Below are 17512 nucleotides of genomic sequence, written 5' to 3' on the forward strand. Positions count from 1 at the left end.
GGTTCTTATTCAGCCAGGGCTTGCAGCCCTTTGCATGAGCTGTGTGCGATGGGTCCCAGGGAGGTGCTGTTGGCGCATAAGGAAAGGTGTTAGGATGTCAGTGCTGGACAGAAGAAAGCCGAAAACCGTGTCGATGCATGTCTGAAAAGTTTTCAAATATAATAAGTTGAGGCAGAACTGGAACTCTTGAGGGGGAATGTGGTTGGAAGCTGCAAATATTCTGGTTAATCCAAGGTTTCTGTAGTAGGTGTGCCTGCAGCCCTTGTATATTTCGTATGGATCCTTGTAGGGATCGGCAAGCTCTTCTGAACTGTGTTGCCATGTTGAAATTAACTCTGAGCACATAAGCAGGTGCTGAGGGGAAGCAGGCATCTTGGCGCTGCTCGTATTTTCAGACACGGGTAACAAATAAGATATAGAAACTCAGCCTATTCAATATGAACTGAGAATTTTCTCAAGGGGTAGGTAGGTAGCTCTTTATTGCAATGTCCATTGCAGAAGAAAATGGCCGGGGGTGCCTACTGAAAAGAGCTAAACCTTAAAGACCCGGTTTGAGAAATAGGTGGGCTGGCCACCTCATAAAGGACTCTTGCTGTTAAACTGATAGCTTTGGGCATCATTACCAGGCCTAGCTTGGCCCCCAACCTCACTCTTGTCTTTTGAACCTGATGACTGCAATAGGTGTCTCATTGGGAGCATGTCCCTGTGCCCTGCTGAGCTGAACTGCAACTCCTGTGGCCTGTGCTAAGATCCCCTGGGCCTGGTCCCCCAGCTGACACCCCTGCCACATACCCTGTGCACTGCTCAGTGTTAGATCTCCGAATGCTAAGTCCTGCCCTGCTGACTGCCCACCCCTGACCTGATGCCAGCACGTTGATTCCAAGCCTAGCTATGTGTCAGCTCTTATCTCCTGCCTCTGCATGAATATCACTTCCAAAGCATTCTGATTCTCAATTGGTGGGTTGAAGGGTTCCTTTAAGGAGAAGTTTCCTGGGGTCTTTGCTTACACACCAGCTGCTTGCTCCCCTCAGGGCCGGCATATGTCCCAACATACTGTTTTAGGGAGATATATAGGCACATCCTTGAAAGCTAATTAAGAGGAAAAGAAAGCACCTTGAATCCTAGGAATCTGATTTGCAAAGCTTTCCGAGAATACCCAGTTATATAAAGGGAGGCAGTTCTGCTCTAATGTGTACATCCTTTTTCTTCCCCTGTAGAGACATGCTCGTGAATGGTCTCCAGTACAGACCCACCTCCCACTCCCAGCACCACAAGCCACATCACCAGCTACTGCAGATCCCCTCGTGACCACAACCCCCTTCCCTCCTGCTGATCCGTGGGCACACCTCAGAGGGGACCGTTCTAAAAATGGCACGGGCCTGTGCACAGTTCAGCCTTCTTCTTTACCCTGCACTGATCACACTTTGGTGGTGGCAGTGGAGGGGGGGTATTCTATATGAGAGAAATGTCTCTGCGTGGAAGAGGAGTCAAATCAGGCTGGAAATCAAACGCTAGGCTTTCTGGGGAACGAGTGAATATTAATTCATTTTTTCCAGTAGAGCTTAGACTGCTGATTGCCTTTTATTGACAAGATAGGCAGGCGTGATGGTGAGCTGGATGCCACATGCCCACCTGTCAGCTTCTCATCCTGCCCTGCCCAGGCTGGAGCCAGGGCTGGAGGCTCAGGGCTCAGAATCGCCCCTCTTAGCTGACACCCATCTCTGAGAAGCACGGGTTTCTTCTGAGCTGTACTGGATTTCTCCCAGGACCCAGGCTAGGAAGGTTTCCACATCCGTGCCACATCTGAAACGTGGTCTGAAGACTGTCAATGCTTGGGTTTTGGCATCTACCCTCCAACCCCAGCACTGCCACTTGCCCACAGCGGACACTGGAGTAGGAAAGCCTGACCCAACCTCCCAGTCCTGGGCCTCGGTCTTCAGCCCAGCTTTTATGTCAAGTCCAATTAATTAAATGCATCCTAATTGTTTTGTTAATGCCCAATACCACTTTTAGCAGAGATGGTCAATCCATCAGAGTAAGAGGTTGTCGTGATTCCAAAAAGACTGCATCTCTGCCCCAGCCATTTGACGCAGGGCCAGCCTCCCCCACGGCACAGGCTGCGTGCGGTCATGGTGCTGGCCCCCAGGTATTTAGCTCCGGGTGGAGGTCAGGGTGCTTGCTGTGTAAGAACGGGCTTGGGATCCTGCGGGAGAGAAGGCACTTGGAAAAGTGAAGCTAATTTGGAAGGAAATTTCCAATTAGGGTAAGACTCATAGACTCTCAGAGTTGATGGAAACTTGGAAAACTTTAATTAACCCTATCCCCTTCATTTATTTACTCTTTATGGTGGTAAAATAGACACGACATAAAATTCACCATTTTTACCTTTTTTAAGTGGCATTAAATGCTTTCACAGTGGTGTGCAGCCGTCACCATTATTCATTCCAGAGCTGTTTCATCCTCCCAAACTGAAACTGTAGCCAGTAAACAATAACTCCCCTTTACTCTCCATCCCTCCAGCCCCTTCCAAGGCTTTGAGAAGAGGAAACTGAGGCAGAGGAAGTTGTAACTTCCTGTTCAAAAGTGAGCGGGTGCCCTGAAGGCAGTTTCTGGTTTTCCCTGGCCCTTGTTCCCCCACCCGACACCATCCTGCTCCTCTCTTGGAGCCCCTCCCACCTCCAAGTCCAGGTAGGTTTTAATCTAAAACACAGATTCTGGCAGACAAGAAGACGTGCCTTCCAGGGCCAATTTTCCTCTGCAAATTTGTTATTTAACTTTCGAGCTCAGCAAAGAGGAATATCTTTTCTGCCCATCCCAGCCCTCCAAGGCTGAAGTAGGACTTAGATAAAAATCACACAAAGGCAGTATCACATGGAAAGAACACTGGAACGGGACCCAGAAAACCTGGACTGCAGTCTGGGCCCTGTCGGCTATGAGACCTCGGGCTGGTCAGCCTTTCTGAGCCTCGGGGTTCTCTGTGGGAGGTCGCACAGCTCTGAGGGCACGGGTGTTTATGTAAGGGACATGAGCCCTTTGAGCCTTGTGCAGATCTAAGGTGTGACATCCAAAGACTTTGCTCTCCTGAACGTCTGACTCTGACAACAGTGAGACCCCAACAGGAGAGAAAGTAGAAGATTCTGTGCTTTGCCCCTGAAACTTGCTCTGCAGGGGGTGTGGCGGGAATGACCTGGGTACATTTCCTCCCGAGACCCAGCTGGAGTGTCCACTTCCGGCTCTGGGAAGGGCTTGAGTGGCCAGAGCTGAACTTTTCTTTCCCTCCCCAAATCCACAGTTCCCCAGGCCCAGCTTCCACGTCTTCAAAGAGCTAGGCTGCTGCTCCCACCTCAGCTGCCTTGGCGCCTTGCCCCAGATTCGGAGCTTCAAAATAACCTGGCCAGACAGACGGAAGGAAACTTTTACACCCCTAGTCGGGTGACTGACCTCCTGGCATCACCAGTGTTTCTACCGGTGCCTGTTTCTGCATTTTATAAAAGAATTTTTTAATGAAAAGAACTCTTGGGAGAAAAAGTGAAGCATCACACGCCTCTCGTTTTATTTTTACAAAATATTTTCTTTGTAATAGACCTGATAGGTTGGGCCCCGAGACTGACTCTGCTTTGCCTAGCTCTGTTCTAACTCCACATGCAGATTGATTTATATTCTGCCCCTGGGAGAAGGGCACTAAGCAGACTGGAGCTGGCGTTTCTCCCTCCCGGGAGGTTAATTACTAGATCTTCTACAGCATTAGTCACGTCTGTCATGCTTTCTGTTCCTTCCAACGGCCTGGTGAAGATTCGGTTTTCTTACCCTCCTAGAAGAAACAGGTTCAGAAAGGTCATGGTCATACAACCAGGAAAAAGGGCAGGTCTTGACTGTGGTGCTTTGAGATGTCAAACGTGGCAGGTGATGGGAAGTCTGCTCCCCAAGGTACTTCCTTAAGGAGGGTCAGGTTCAGGCCCTCCTCTGTCGCATATTTGCTTGTTAGAGGAGAATTTCTTCCTCAACAACTTTTTTAATCCCTTGACAGTTGGGCTAATTATTTGGCCTCACCACACCCCTCTCCCAATGACTCAGGAGTCCAGACATAAAAGCCAAGAAAGAGGTCCAATTTCAAGGGCCGGAAATGTCTGAATTGGTTTCTCAGACCAGCACAGTCACTCGGCACACCCTTACCCTCGTCTGCAGGCCTAGCCCATTTCATTTAGGTCATACACCAGTGAGATTACAAGGTGCCACTGACCCAGAAGTCGCTCTCAGAGCCAGCTATCAGCGGGGCAGAGGTCACCACCTCCGTTGCCCACACCCCGTGCTGTCGAGGTCCACCTACTGTCTCACTCAACGTGTTTTCCTAATCAACTCAATATAACAAAAATCAGTTGACACAAGGCATCGCAGTGAGTACTATGGAGGGCCAAAGAATTATGTAAGATCTGGTCCCTACCACTGCTTACTGCCGTCAGATGAGGGAGGCAGCTCTGATTAAACGTCTGTGTTATACAGCAGACTTTGAAACTTGCTCTCATGGAGGCATGGAGCCATTCATGTACTCGTTCGGTGAATATTTAGACATCCACTCAGGCCCTGGGCTAATAACAGTGGCTACTGTTTATCAGCCTTTCCTATATATCTGGCTCCGTGCTGAGTCCTTTCCTCCCAACAGCACCCTGACGTAGGTACTATTATTATTTTTGTTTTACAGGTGAGAGAGCACAGAGACGTTAGTAACTTCCCCAAGGTTATGTATTCACAACCTGTCTCCCAGGATGCCTGTGAGCGTGGTCATTGGCTTCCCACGATGGCAGGGTATGGGTTGGAGGGACTGATAGGATGGAAGCAGTCTTGGAAAAAGGTGAAGGGTCAGAAAAGGGCTTGAGCAAAGGTCCAGAGGTATGAGAGTGCCTGGCACATTTTGAGAAGAGACTAGCAGTCTGGGTAGCCGGGGTTTAGGTATGTGGGAAGAGTGGTGGGAGATAAAGCCTGGCAGGTGAGTTGAAACCAGACTCTGGAGGCCTCAGGGGACTTGCTAGGAAGCCTGGACTTAGTCCAGTGGACAGCAAGGAGCAGTGGAAGGTTGTCAGGCAGAGTCAGGGTGATTCATTCTGAACTTCAGGAAAGTCACTGGCACCTGACTGAGAACAGTGGGGACAGGCAGGCCTGTTGGAGGGCTGTTGCCATCCATCTCATGAAAGGTGGTACATACCTGACCCTGATGGGCGGGACAGGGAGAGGAATGAGCGCCTGTGAAAGGCAAAGGAGGAGCAGTGGGGGAAGCAGAAATGACAGCGGCTGAGTGCGGCTGGAGATGTCAGGGAAGGAGCATCGGGCGTGGGAATTCCCACAAATCAACCTTCCACTCTCCCATGTCCTCGGAACACACTGTAACCTGTTGTGGGTCCACAGACTCTGGGAGGGTGTTTCACTCAATAAAAGAAGCTTAGGGGATAGGGGTATGATCAAGGTCAAATCATTGAGGGAGGAGATCTCAGGACATTCATCTATAAAGACTTTGAATATTCAAAGTCAAGATCTTGGCTTCCAAGTTGCAGACGTGACTTATAGAAGGGAAGTGATAACACCGCCGCTTCACCATCCCACCCTGCAACCCCAGTCCCATCCTGACAGACTTCTCTGTGGCTGACAGCCCCAGGAGACCAATGCAGCACAGCAGTAAACCCCCTTTCCGTTCCTTTCCCCTCTACTGTTTTGTGGGACAGGCGATAGATTTTTTTTTCATTATTCTATTAAAGTCATATTTTTATCCTTTTTATTTTTGAGAACACAATAAATGTTCTTTAAGCAAAACACCGAGGAGGAATAGGAGAGGGGTTTGGACTAGAAGTCCCTGTGAAACAATGTGCTCCACACATGGACATTCATAGCTCTATGCGGCAATTAGTGCTTATACGTTCTTCCCAGGAACACATGGAACTTTTTATGAAATTTGACCGTGTACTACTCATAAAGCAAATCCCATCAAAAATCAAGGAATCAGTATTGTATAGACCAAATTCTCCAACCACAATGCAATTAAGTTAGAAATCAGCAAGAAGATAATTTTTTTAAACCTCATACATTTGTAAATTTTAAAACAATGCTATTACAATTGGGTCAAAGAAAAAAATAGTTGACGAAAAATACTTAGAGCTAAATGATAATAAAAATACTTGGGAGGTACAGAACTAGTTCAAAGAGAGAATTCTACTGCTGTTCAGGATTGTGTTGAGTTTATGTATTTTTTTTTACTGCAATTTATTTTATGTCCTCTTAAGAGATGAGCAGAGGTAGGAGTGTTTTCTAAATTTTAAGAGAAATGTATTCTAAAAAATTAGAAAATCATGTCTGGTTTGGCCAGATTGGAAACATGAAGGGTTAAACCTCCAAACCAGAAATCATACCTCAATTTTTAGAGAGTGTTTTTCTAGTACCTGTTCATTTTATTGCCAGATCTCATCATCTAAAATCCCTCTCCTTCCTCCTCTGAACACAGATTCATATGAAACAAGCATAAAGAGAATAGAAAGAAGAAGCAGAAGACAGAAATGTTGTTTTATTCAAGGTAGCTCTGAGTTGAGTTCAGGACATTCGGTTTGAGTTTCGTTTGACCATTTTTATTCCCTCAGCGCTCTCGATAATGGAGTTTTGAACTGTGTTCTGTGACAGGTGATGAGGGATTTCGAAAAAAACAGGTATTTTTCTTCTGGAGTCAGTTGACAGCTGCTTTTCTAGGCAGATGGGATTTCACACTCACTCTTGGGTCTTGAAGTCAGAATCTTGGACACTGACTGGCAAGGAAAATAGACTCCAGGTTTCCTCAGAGCGCAGCGTGTTAGTCATTGCTGGTCGATTTCGCCTGTGATTCTTTCCTGTTACCTCACTGCCCTTCCGTTTTGAAGAAGAATCAGGAATGGAATTCTCTCCGGAAGGAAGAAATTGGGTTGCTGATGGACCGCGTCGTGGTGGTTCTAGGAGGACCCACTACCGCCTGCCGCCCTCTGCTGTTCAAATGAAACCGGGCTTCCCAGCAGTTCTTTCCCACCCAGCCTGTACCAGCCTCCTTCTCCTCCTGCACTTGGGTCTCCCAGAGAGACAGCGTGCATTTTATGTAAATGTCTTCTTCCCTCCACGGCCACTTCCGTTTTAGATTCCAGATCTCTCCTCCTGCCCAGCCACCGCTTTACGTGGCCCCCAGACTGTTTCTAAGGAAGGCAAATGTTAGGATTTAGGAAATAGGTGCATCTTATGATTAACCCTTCGGGTCCCAGACTGATGCCTCAGGTGCCTGCCCACACCACCGGTGATCATAAGACAAGGTGGTCAGGAGACCTAAATTCTAGTCTCCGCATTGAGTGGCCGCAGTTAACTTGATTTAACAAAGTTTACTTGATCTTTTGCTATGTGCAAGGTGCTATGTTAAGCAACATGACAAACAGTACCTAAAACAGATGAACAGGTTACTATCTTCGAAAGGTTCACAAGTCTGGTGGGGCAATTAACATGCAGAGAAGATTTGTGGATAGATGGCAGCACGTGATCAGAGCCATAGGGAGCGGCCTCTGGAAGAGCAGAGAGGAGAGGAAGATCACTGTTGGCTAAATCTCAGACCCTGACTGACCAATGAGATTCCAGAACAAGTCAAGTTCCAGATTAATGGAAATCGGAAAACACTCCAATTTCACAACCAGGCATTTTCTCAACTCTCCTCCCCCAAATTAGGACCCCACCATTTCACATTTTCATTGCTTTAAATATCAATGGAGCACTTATGTGCTAGGTATTATGCTAGGCTCTGAGGCAATGACAATGAAATGAAACGTGGCCCTTGCCTGCATGGGCCTTGTAGTCCACAGGGAGCCACAGGCAAATACAAGATACAGTGTGAGAAGGTTGGCATGACTCTTCTCCAGTCCATACTCTGATTTGCTTCAAAACAGAAAGAGAAAAAACGAGGGAGGAATCTCCTATGGGCATAATCCAGAGTCACAGTTAGAAAAACATTGGTATGGACTTTTTCCAGGCTCTTGGTCCTTGCTGGAGGAGTTCGCAGAGGACTGGGTAGAGATGAGATGTAGAGCAAGGATGGGGATTAAAGGTCAGCAGGCAGGCCTTTGACATCGATGACAAAATCTCGCGATGCTTTTCCCCAGACCTTGCCTCTGCACTGAGCACTGAGGTGGGAAGAGCTCTGGGGGCAAGTCCCCCGTCACTGTCTCCGTAAGGCTGCACTACTTCCCTGTCTCCTCTGGAAATGGGAATAAGTAACAGCTGCTCGGAACCTCTTCCCAAGGCTTTGGAGGGGCAAGTGAAAGAGTTTGTGAGTAGTTTATGCCAGCCATTCAAGGTTAAATAAATCAGTGATGGTATTACCATTGTCAGCAACACCTAGGCCAGCCAAGAGGCAGCGGCGTGAAGATGGGTGCCTTCCACAAGCCGCCTCCAGAGAGAAGCTGCAGTTAAGCCGTATCAGCAGCCTTTCTCTCCAAAGTCGGCACTAAGGTCTACACGGAAGCTAGGATTTCTTTTTTAAACGGTGCCTGTGTTTAACAATATACTTAACACGGTTGGGGTTGTGACAAGAAAGAGGAAAAAGGTAAGAAATTCTCTAAGCAGCCGTTTGGGATGTTTATAGAAGTACTGCCACAGTGCAGGTTTATGAAACCCCACTTAAATTTTTATAACGTAGGAAACTGCCATTTGTCTCTTCCATTTGTCATCTTTCTCCTCTCTGTCTCCTGGCATGGACTCGATGTCCTGCTCCCTTGTGGATTCCCATCAAGATGGGAAATACAGGCCATCAAACAAAGCTGGCAGCATTCCCAAATCTTTTTTACCCTGGAGTCCTTATGATTGAGTGGGGGTAGGACGAGAGAGAGAGCAGTGCTCCGTGTTTGCTGGAGGCTGGCTGTTGCCATCAGCCAGGCTCCCTCCTGGACACTGTGAGCCATTTAATTCCATCTTTCCCACTAGACCATTGGCCCAGTGAAGGCAGGCCGCCACCACCACCTAACCAATGGTCAGCTCAGTAAATCTTCATGAAATAGATAGAGCCCTTCAGTCAAACAACTTTCCAGGTGGGCATTATTGTCCCCAGTTTACAGATAAAACCAAGGCCTCAGGTGCTTGGGAATGTTGTTCAAGGCAAGGGAGTATGTCGGCTTAGGGTCTGGATACTATGTACTCTGTCTGCTGCCAGAGTTTACAGTCCCTCCTGCAACCCACACTCTTAAGACCCTCCTCTCTCAGAGGCCATGGATTTTATTGTTTTTTAATCATTTTCCAAAATGTTTGCATTCCATTGTGTTTGAAAATAGACTCTATTCAAATAGTATTATACCCAGGAGTAATTATATTATAGATCTTTTGGTCCTACTTCCAGATTCTGTGTATGAATCAGTCGTAAATTCATTGGAGAACTGAAATGTGGACATAGGTCAAATACTCAGTCAATCAACATGTATTAAATGCCCATTACGTGGCAGACCGGGGGCTAGAGGCCTGAGGTACAAAGATGAATAACAAATGGTTCCTGTCTTTGAAGAACTTATGGTCTAATAGCTCTAAGTGAACCATTTTTTCCTTAACAACAACAAAAAAAAATTACAAAAGTGAAACATACTGACTGCAGAATATTTGGAAAGCCCAGGTAAGAAGAAAAAGAAAAAAAAAATCACCAATGTGCAGATGTTTTATAAATCCTGAGGCCAGGGCCTATGTCTTAGCATCTCTGTATCCACAAAATCTTACACCAGCCTCAAGAAGCAACGTTTTTTGAATGGGTAGACGGCCACCCCTCATCTCATCACCCCAAGAAAAACACTATTAACGTTTAGGAAATATTCCTAGTTTCCTTTTCTTTGACTGTGAAATGACTGGTTCGATGTCATTCTCCTGCCTCACCTAAGTCAGGTGGACCAATTTATGGCCTCCTTAGCAACCCCTACAAGTGATGCTGGACTGCCCACCATGTGTACTGGTAGTTTAGTTAATTTTTCAACTGGAGCAACTCTACACTTCTCTGCCTACCATGGCCCAGGGCCTCTTCACATAGAGGCGGTTTCTAAGGTGTGGGAAAAGCAGTCGCTTTTACCAAATGCCCCACACATCCTCCATACCCACCCCCAGAAAAGACTCAGGGGCAGGAAGTTGGTTTATCTGAGATCAGTTCCCTTGGATGGAGAGGAACTTTCAGCAGCTTTCCTCAACAGGCTGCATGTTGATTCACCTGAGGCAGCTTTTAAAACTGCTGATCCCAACCCCACTTCACACCAATTAAAACAGAATTTCTAGGCATGAGGCCCAGGCACTGGGGGTTTTTTGTGTGTTTTTAAAGCCACCTGGGTCAAGGATTGAAAACCGTTGATTTAAAAGCAGGCCGGGCAGTGGTGTGAGTGGCCTTTGGAGACTAGTATAGGGCACCGTGATGGTCAGAGTCTTGAGACACTCAGCCCCGGGACTTGGCGTTGCAAGAGTTTTCTGCAGCCTGCTTTGTGAAAAACCTGGGTGGTAGATGCAGGCAATCGGTTTGCAGAGGGGAACTCAGAGGAGGAAATATCTTTTTCCAAAGGGCTCGTATGGATGCCTGTGTCAGGTAAAACCACACAGAAGCCAAGTTCACCTATGACTTGGGTAAATTGGGGAGATAAGTGTGACTGTCCCAACAGACGATTTGCAAGACACATGAGCCTCTTAGCTTCATTATGAAGGAAAGAAGAATTTTGCAAGATAAACTGTTAGAGATAAGCCCCTGCAACAGTAGGCCTCTTAGCAGAAGGGAGATGATTAGACTTAGAAAATTTATTTAAATAGTCATTGAAAACTTGTTATTTGTCAAGCATTGTGTAACATACAATATTTCATTTAATCTTCATGATAACACTTTGTACTAGGTATTATTTATCACCATGTTACAGTGAAGGAAAGTGATGATAGTAAGTTTTTAAAAACGAGGATAAAATCACATTAAGCAAAAGAGGTAAGGCCCAGCCTCTCCTACTGGGAAGCCCAGATCTTGTTCACCCCACCCAGCTTTATGACCCAGACTGTAGGATTAGAGGTAATACAAAAGATAGGAGAAAAACCAAGGCAACTGTCTTCTCAAGAAGGGATAATGGCCAGTCGACTGGAAGGTCTTCCCTTCTGTAAGATCCATGGTGTCACAAAGCAGACATTGTAGTGGGCAGAGGGCTCCAGCACGGCCTCTGCCAACCAGCCATGTGACCAGATAGGTCACTAGGGCAGCCCAAGTCTCTGTTTCCTCAACCATGTAGCCAAAAGGGCTGTGCAGTGCTTTTCAAGTTGCCCTGTGGAGGCCTGGGCTACAGGAGCAGTTCAGGGGGGCAGGATGGACAGCTGGGACTTCCCTCTTCCCCCTTCAACTAGACAAGCTCTGCATTTAGCTGCTGGAAGGAAACCACTGGGCTGGTTAATGTCCATGACTCTTCCAGTTTAATAGATGTCAGTTGCTCTGTTTTTGAAAATTCCCGATGCTGGGAAGAATCAGTGCCATCACGATGCTTGAGTGCATATTGAGGTGGGGGAGAATGGGTTTTATGCACATGGCAGGGAGGAAGAGCAGGTGAGGTGACGGAGGATAACAAGGCCAGCTGTGGCCAGCCCAGCTCTGCAGTCACAGTAAACCTGCCTGGGGCCCGGGCTGCCCAGAGGGAATGTGAACAGTCAGAGCAGATGGGAAAGTAAACCAGGTGCCCTTGTTGTTACTGCAATAGTGATGCAGTCACAAGCCACAGGAGCTGGGCTCCACGCTTCTCGCCCCAAACTGTACTTTCTTTTTACTCACTAGGATAGAAGTCTCCCATTCTCTTTTAGTAGTTTAGGATTTAAGCAATTTTCTGTTTCTTTGTGTTTTTCAGATCTTAAATCCAAATTTCATCCAAGAAGGTGAGTTAAAAAGTGACAGAATTGAGTACGTGGCGATTGGCTAAATAAATTATGGCAAATCCAGCACTGAGGTAGCACCTTTAAACAATGGTGATATAGTTCTCTACTTACGGACAAGGAAAATGTTTAGGATACACTGTTAGGATGAAAAAGACCACACCTTGTAATGTGTATAATGGGATCCACTTTTTAAAGAAAATATGTGTTTATATAAAGTCTAAAAAGATATATATCAGACTGTTCACAGTAACCCCTGTGTGATGTCACCATGGAGCTTTTTCTTCTCTTTCTTAATCTATATTTCCTAATTTAATCTAAAATAAACATTTATTACTTTAAAAATACTTTTTCACGGGACACAGGTGACGCTACAGAGTTAAGCTGAAGGTTATTTGAATCGTTACACAACGTGGGTGGGGAATGAGAGGGTTGTGTTATAAACTAGCTGTTTTATTTTGTCTGTTCTGAATGATGCAAATTTATGTCGATGTTGATTTGACCACAGTGGCGCCAGAATTCCTTGTGCCCTTAGTGGATGTGACCTGCTTGCTTGGGGATACAGTGACACTGCAGTGCAAAGTCTGTGGGCGGCCAAAGCCCACCATCACCTGGAAGGGTCCAGACCAGAACATCCTTGACACTGACAACAGCTCAGCTACGTACACAGTCTCCTCCTGGTAAGCTAACGTCCGCATGTCAGCAACCCCAGCACCTCAGTGCAGTACCCGGAGGCTAAGTCTGGCATGTAGCTCCTGTTCTGGTTACTTGGTCTCTCAAGAGAAGAGCTGCCCTGGGGCCTATTCTAGCACAGAAACTTTGTGCCCCTCGGAATCCTGTGAAACAGTGGTATACTCAATTCCTTCATTAACTAAAGAACAATTTTCTTAGAAGAAACAAAAATGACTTACTCCAAAGTGTGCAATGGAAAACAGAAAATCCAGCCACAAGCATGCTTCTCACAAAGACTTTTTAACAAATTTGGTTGACTGCCTCCCAATTATTCTGTTAATATTTATTGTGGCTAATTAAGAACTTTCTTGCACAGTACTACTTACAGAGGAAAGCCGTAACGAGCCCTAGATGCTCAAGAAACATTTATGGAAGAAACAGCTAGAATCAAGACACTTCATCCTTTAACTTAATGTTTTTGCATGTGAAATGGTGTTCCCAGCAGAGACTCCCTGGCCAGGTCCTGAAATATCAGTGGACCCGGGGAGCTTAGCGTGAGAGTCAGTGCATGGTGAGGCTCATGAAGATCACCAGGTTTTGTCGCGACCAGTGAGGAAGCAGTAGGGCTGACTGTGACCTCTGCATTTAACCCTTTCAGAGCAGTTCTTCCCCTTGATGTCCTGGACCCCAGGCTGGGACTACTGGGAAAGTTATTTAGTAGAGGAATTTGCCTTTGCTTAAGTCACTTAATTATTTTGAGGGTCCCACATGTAGAATGTGAAATACTTGAACATTTCATTCTCTTTCCATTTTCTTGTACCACTTGTTATTGATTGTGGACTGAGAATGTTTTAGGGACCAAGTTGCTAGGTGGCAATGACACTAGTAATATTGGCGACCAGTATTTGCATAGGATTTTATATATTTCAAACCACGTTCTGATTCTTATCCCATTTTACTCCTCTACTAAGCCTCATTTACAACCAACTTGAGAGATGGGCATGGCGAGAATTTTCTTCCTCTGTATGGCATTGGGGAGATGGAGAGGCAAGGTTCTCACCCAAGTGTATAAGAAGGTAACAGAACAGGGACTAGACCTTGGTCCTAAGGACTCAGCTCAGCACCCCTTATACTTTCATAGTCACTTGTCCCATTACTGGAGTCTGAAGGGCATCCTTTTCGTGTCCCTAGTGATTCCGGGGAAATCACCCTGAAAATCTGCAATCTGATGCCCCAAGACAGCGGTATTTATACCTGCATAGCAGCAAATGACCACGGCACCACATCAACGTCTGCTACCGTTAAAGTGCAAGGTACAGTCTCTTGGATAGTCAAACATTTTTTGTGCTTTCTTTTTAATATTCATTTTCTAATTCTGGTAAAATACACATAACATAAAATTTACCATCTTAACCAATCTCAGGGGTACAGTTCAGTAGTGTCAAGTACATTCACACTGTTGTGTAATCCACCTCTGGAACTCTTTTCATCTTGCAAAGCTGAAACTCTGCACCCGTTAAACAACAACTCTCCATTCCTCCCCGCCCTGGCTCCTGGCAGCCACCATTCTTTCTGTCTCTATGAATTTGTGTTAGTCAAACATTTTAACTGGACATTACAAGGGATCCCTGAGACCTGGGAAAGAAGAGGTACATTGTGAAAGTTCCAAAGCAAAGTTCCAGCAAATGGGAACAGAATGAATCTTTGATAAGAGCTGTCCATACCCTACTGTACACCTCCTAAAGCCTAGTTCTCTGACCAAGCTTTCTCTCCAGGGTGCAGCCTTTAGTCCGAGGAAGAACTTCTGACAACAAGGTATATCTCCCAGCTCTCCCTCGGGCCTAGGGAAAGGTGTGCCACTCGGTGGAGAAGGTCATAGGAAACATTTGAGACACAGGTTAGGTGTCGACATTCCCTAGGTGACTTTCAGCCTTGGTGTACAATGCCAAGTTCTGCAGAAATAGCATTTGACCCTAATTTCTGTCCCTGTAGGTGTTCCAGCGGCCCCTAACCGCCCCATTGCCCAGGAGAGAAGCTGCACCTCCGTGATTCTCCGCTGGCTGCCCCCATCCAGCACAGGAAACTGCACTATTTCTGGTTACACTGTGGAGTACAGAGAGGAAGGTGTGCCATCTTGCCCTGCTCTTCTTTTTCTACCTTCTCTTTCTCTTAAGGAGGGCCTTCAGAGTCATAAAACTATTTGCCTCTATGCCTTTCATCAGCTATTCCTTCCAACTATTGTCTTCCAACTCAGCACAAAGGCCTCAGTGCCGGGCTACAGCCACCTTTGATCTCAAACACAGAGCAAGGTTTTTTGCCAGAATGATAATGACTCATGGCAGGTTGCAAAGCACCTTCATTTGCACTTAACCAGCCCGATCACCCAGACAGGGACCATCGGGCCCATTTTACAGATGAGGAGGCTAAAGCTTAAAGAAAGTTAAGAAACACAAGGCTGGGGTTCATAAGAGGCAGAGCTGGCACGAGAACCCAGGTCTCTAGTTTGCTAATCTGTGATCTTTCTCCCAGAGAAGTAACTAGGGTGGCAAAAGCAGAGCTCTACCCCGCCTCCGCCCGCCAACTTTACCCCCAGACAAACTTTAGAGACCACTATATATATATATATATATGATGACTTTTTAAATTGTTCAGTTTTTAAATTTGTTACATTTACACGCTAAGAGTGCATACATTTCCTTAGCAGTTAGAAACAACTATTATCAAGAAGAATTTGTTGAAATGAGAAGCTGCCAGGTAGCTCTAATTGTTAAAACACCTCTCTGAACCATGTGATGAGTCACACACCTGAATTGAAAGCAACTGTTTGCACCTGGAACCGGAATCCTCTGTTTTACTCTCTGTTACTCTTCTTATTTTAACCCTTCTTTCTTCTCTTAAACAGGCCCTCTGCAGTTATAAAGCTATTTATGTTTGCCTCTTTCTTTAGCTGTTCACTGTGTCTCTCAACGCAGCACAAAGGCATCGATCGATGCTGAGCTGAGAGACATATCTCTCCAAGCCTGTATTTCCCTAAGCATTATTCAGGTCATAGTTCATAAGATGAACTGAGTTCTCTTGGGAAAGTTATTTAATCATTCTGAGCCTTGGTTTCTTTATCTGTAAAGTGAGATTAATCCTCCCAACCTCATAGGATTTCTGAGGATTTAAGTGGGAAGGTTAAATGAGAGACTTATGGGAAGACTCCTTCCGCAGTATTTTACATGTACCTAATGCTCCATACATGTTCATTTCCTTTCTGTTTCAATTTCCAAATGCATATTTTCTCTCACTTCGATATTAATTTACAATATACTTTTCTGGCCTTATTAAAAATGTGCCATGTGTGCTTCTGTAAACTCTGCATGCTCTATGTCTTTTCACTCTCCCATGTGCCCATTTGAAAATGAACAGACTCTACAGGCCAACTGCTTGCACTGCTCTCATGACGTGTTCAGTCTTTTAGGAAATTGAACCCAAACCTGCCACAGTTAGCCCACAGGCTCTCAAGGCCCGAGGCAGTGACCACAACTGTCCCTTGAATGGAATGTGTCACTTTTCCTTTCTTTGTTTGCTGAATGTCTTTGAAACAATGTGCCTCTGGCCTTTCCTCTTTCCTTCCCCTCGGAAACTGTGCCCTAGGTTCCCAGGCCTGGCAGCAGTCGGTAGCGTCGACCTTGGACACTTACCTTGTCATTGAGGACCTCAGTCCTGGGAGTCCTTATCAGTTCAGAGTCAGTGCCAGTAACCCCTGGGGGATCAGCCTTCCCAGCGAGCCCTCAGAGTTCGTGCGACTTCCAGAATACGGTGAGTCCCAGCCATGCCCGGTACCCCAGGCGATAGAGACAAGACACCTGGCCGACTGTCACATACTCACTGGCACAGGCTGCCCACTGGCATGTCACTGCCCACTGGCAGTGTCAATAGGCCGCTGAGCTAGAGGGGACCTGAATTTCCTTGGCGGCTTCTGCCAAGGAGCATTTCAGAGGCCTCACGAAGGGTGTTTCCGTAAAATACAGGGCTCAAGTTAGAGCTGCCACCCGTGTCTACCCTGGGCCTGCCAGGTTCCCGGGCGCCTGTGTGTGTCTCCAGGAACCAAGAGGGGCAGGCAGGGGCCGTGAGTCACATGAATGCCACCAACCCTCTTCTGAGGCGGGAACACCGAGCCACCTCTTCCCTGGGAACCCCTGCCGGCCTAAGTGTACCTCAGCCCCACTCACCAATTTAAAACGGGGAGAGGAAAGCAACCTGCCTGAAGGATTTGAGTCAAAATGAGTATTCAATAGTTTCTCCACCCCCAACCCTCCCAGAATGTCTTGTTTCAACATGGATATGTTTTTACGTAGATGCATTTAACTAGCTGCACATGAGTATTTTACAAACGTGGTTCTTATTTTGCCCCCCTGTTCATTATCTCATCAAGCCACCTTGGTCCCTGGGACATTTTGTAAGAGGAAACTTGTTAACCTAAAGAAATCTCCAAATAGCAAAGTTTTGGGCAGTGCAGGGCAGTGGACTGTGTATGTTGGGGCAGGGAGAGGAGGTCACTGTAGTTAAAAGACAGTGAACCTGTGTCTTTGGGTTAAGGGCATCCTGGAGTCTCAAGAGGAGCTGTGGACCCTCTAGGGCCCCGGGCTGCATCCCCGCCCCCGTGGTTAGCTCCGGAAATGCTCCCAGGCCTCTCCCCACTGCCAACCCGGTTCAGCTCTGCTCGCAGGGGCCTGTGACTCCCTGGGAAACCTTGGCCCCAGTTCTCTATTTCCTGAGAACTCAATATGGGTAAGCCATGTCCAGGCTCAGCCCGGCTGTGCTCTGGGAAGCCTGAGGTGACCGGGGTCAAAAGAGACGTGCTGCAGCCTTGACTACTCTTCTCCCAGGCCACTGCCTAAATCCCGCCCAGGGATGACCGCTGCTTCTGTTTTGCTTCTTTTTGTGAGCCTTGCTCCCCAGC

The 17512-nt window shown here is 46.6% G+C and overlaps 1 protein-coding gene across 1 annotated transcript in view; it reads left to right on the forward strand.

The window, feature by feature from the left end:
- LOC309806837 (kalirin-like) overlaps nt 1-17512 on the forward strand; it is a gene marked incomplete at its 3' end in the record, with an annotated part of 110921 nt that overhangs the window by 81473 nt on the left and 11936 nt on the right. The window contains exons 18-22 of the mRNA XM_082625801.1: nt 11868-11895; nt 12401-12572; nt 13756-13877; nt 14557-14688; nt 16204-16368. Coding sequence (XP_082481927.1) covers nt 11868-11895; nt 12401-12572; nt 13756-13877; nt 14557-14688; nt 16204-16368 — 619 coding nt within the window. The remainder of the gene's footprint in view (nt 1-11867; nt 11896-12400; nt 12573-13755; nt 13878-14556; nt 14689-16203; nt 16369-17512) is intronic.

Source organism: Mesoplodon mirus (assembly GCF_964341445.2).
Source record: "Mesoplodon mirus genome assembly, chromosome: 6".
Taxonomy (NCBI): Eukaryota; Metazoa; Chordata; class Mammalia; order Artiodactyla; family Ziphiidae; genus Mesoplodon; species Mesoplodon mirus.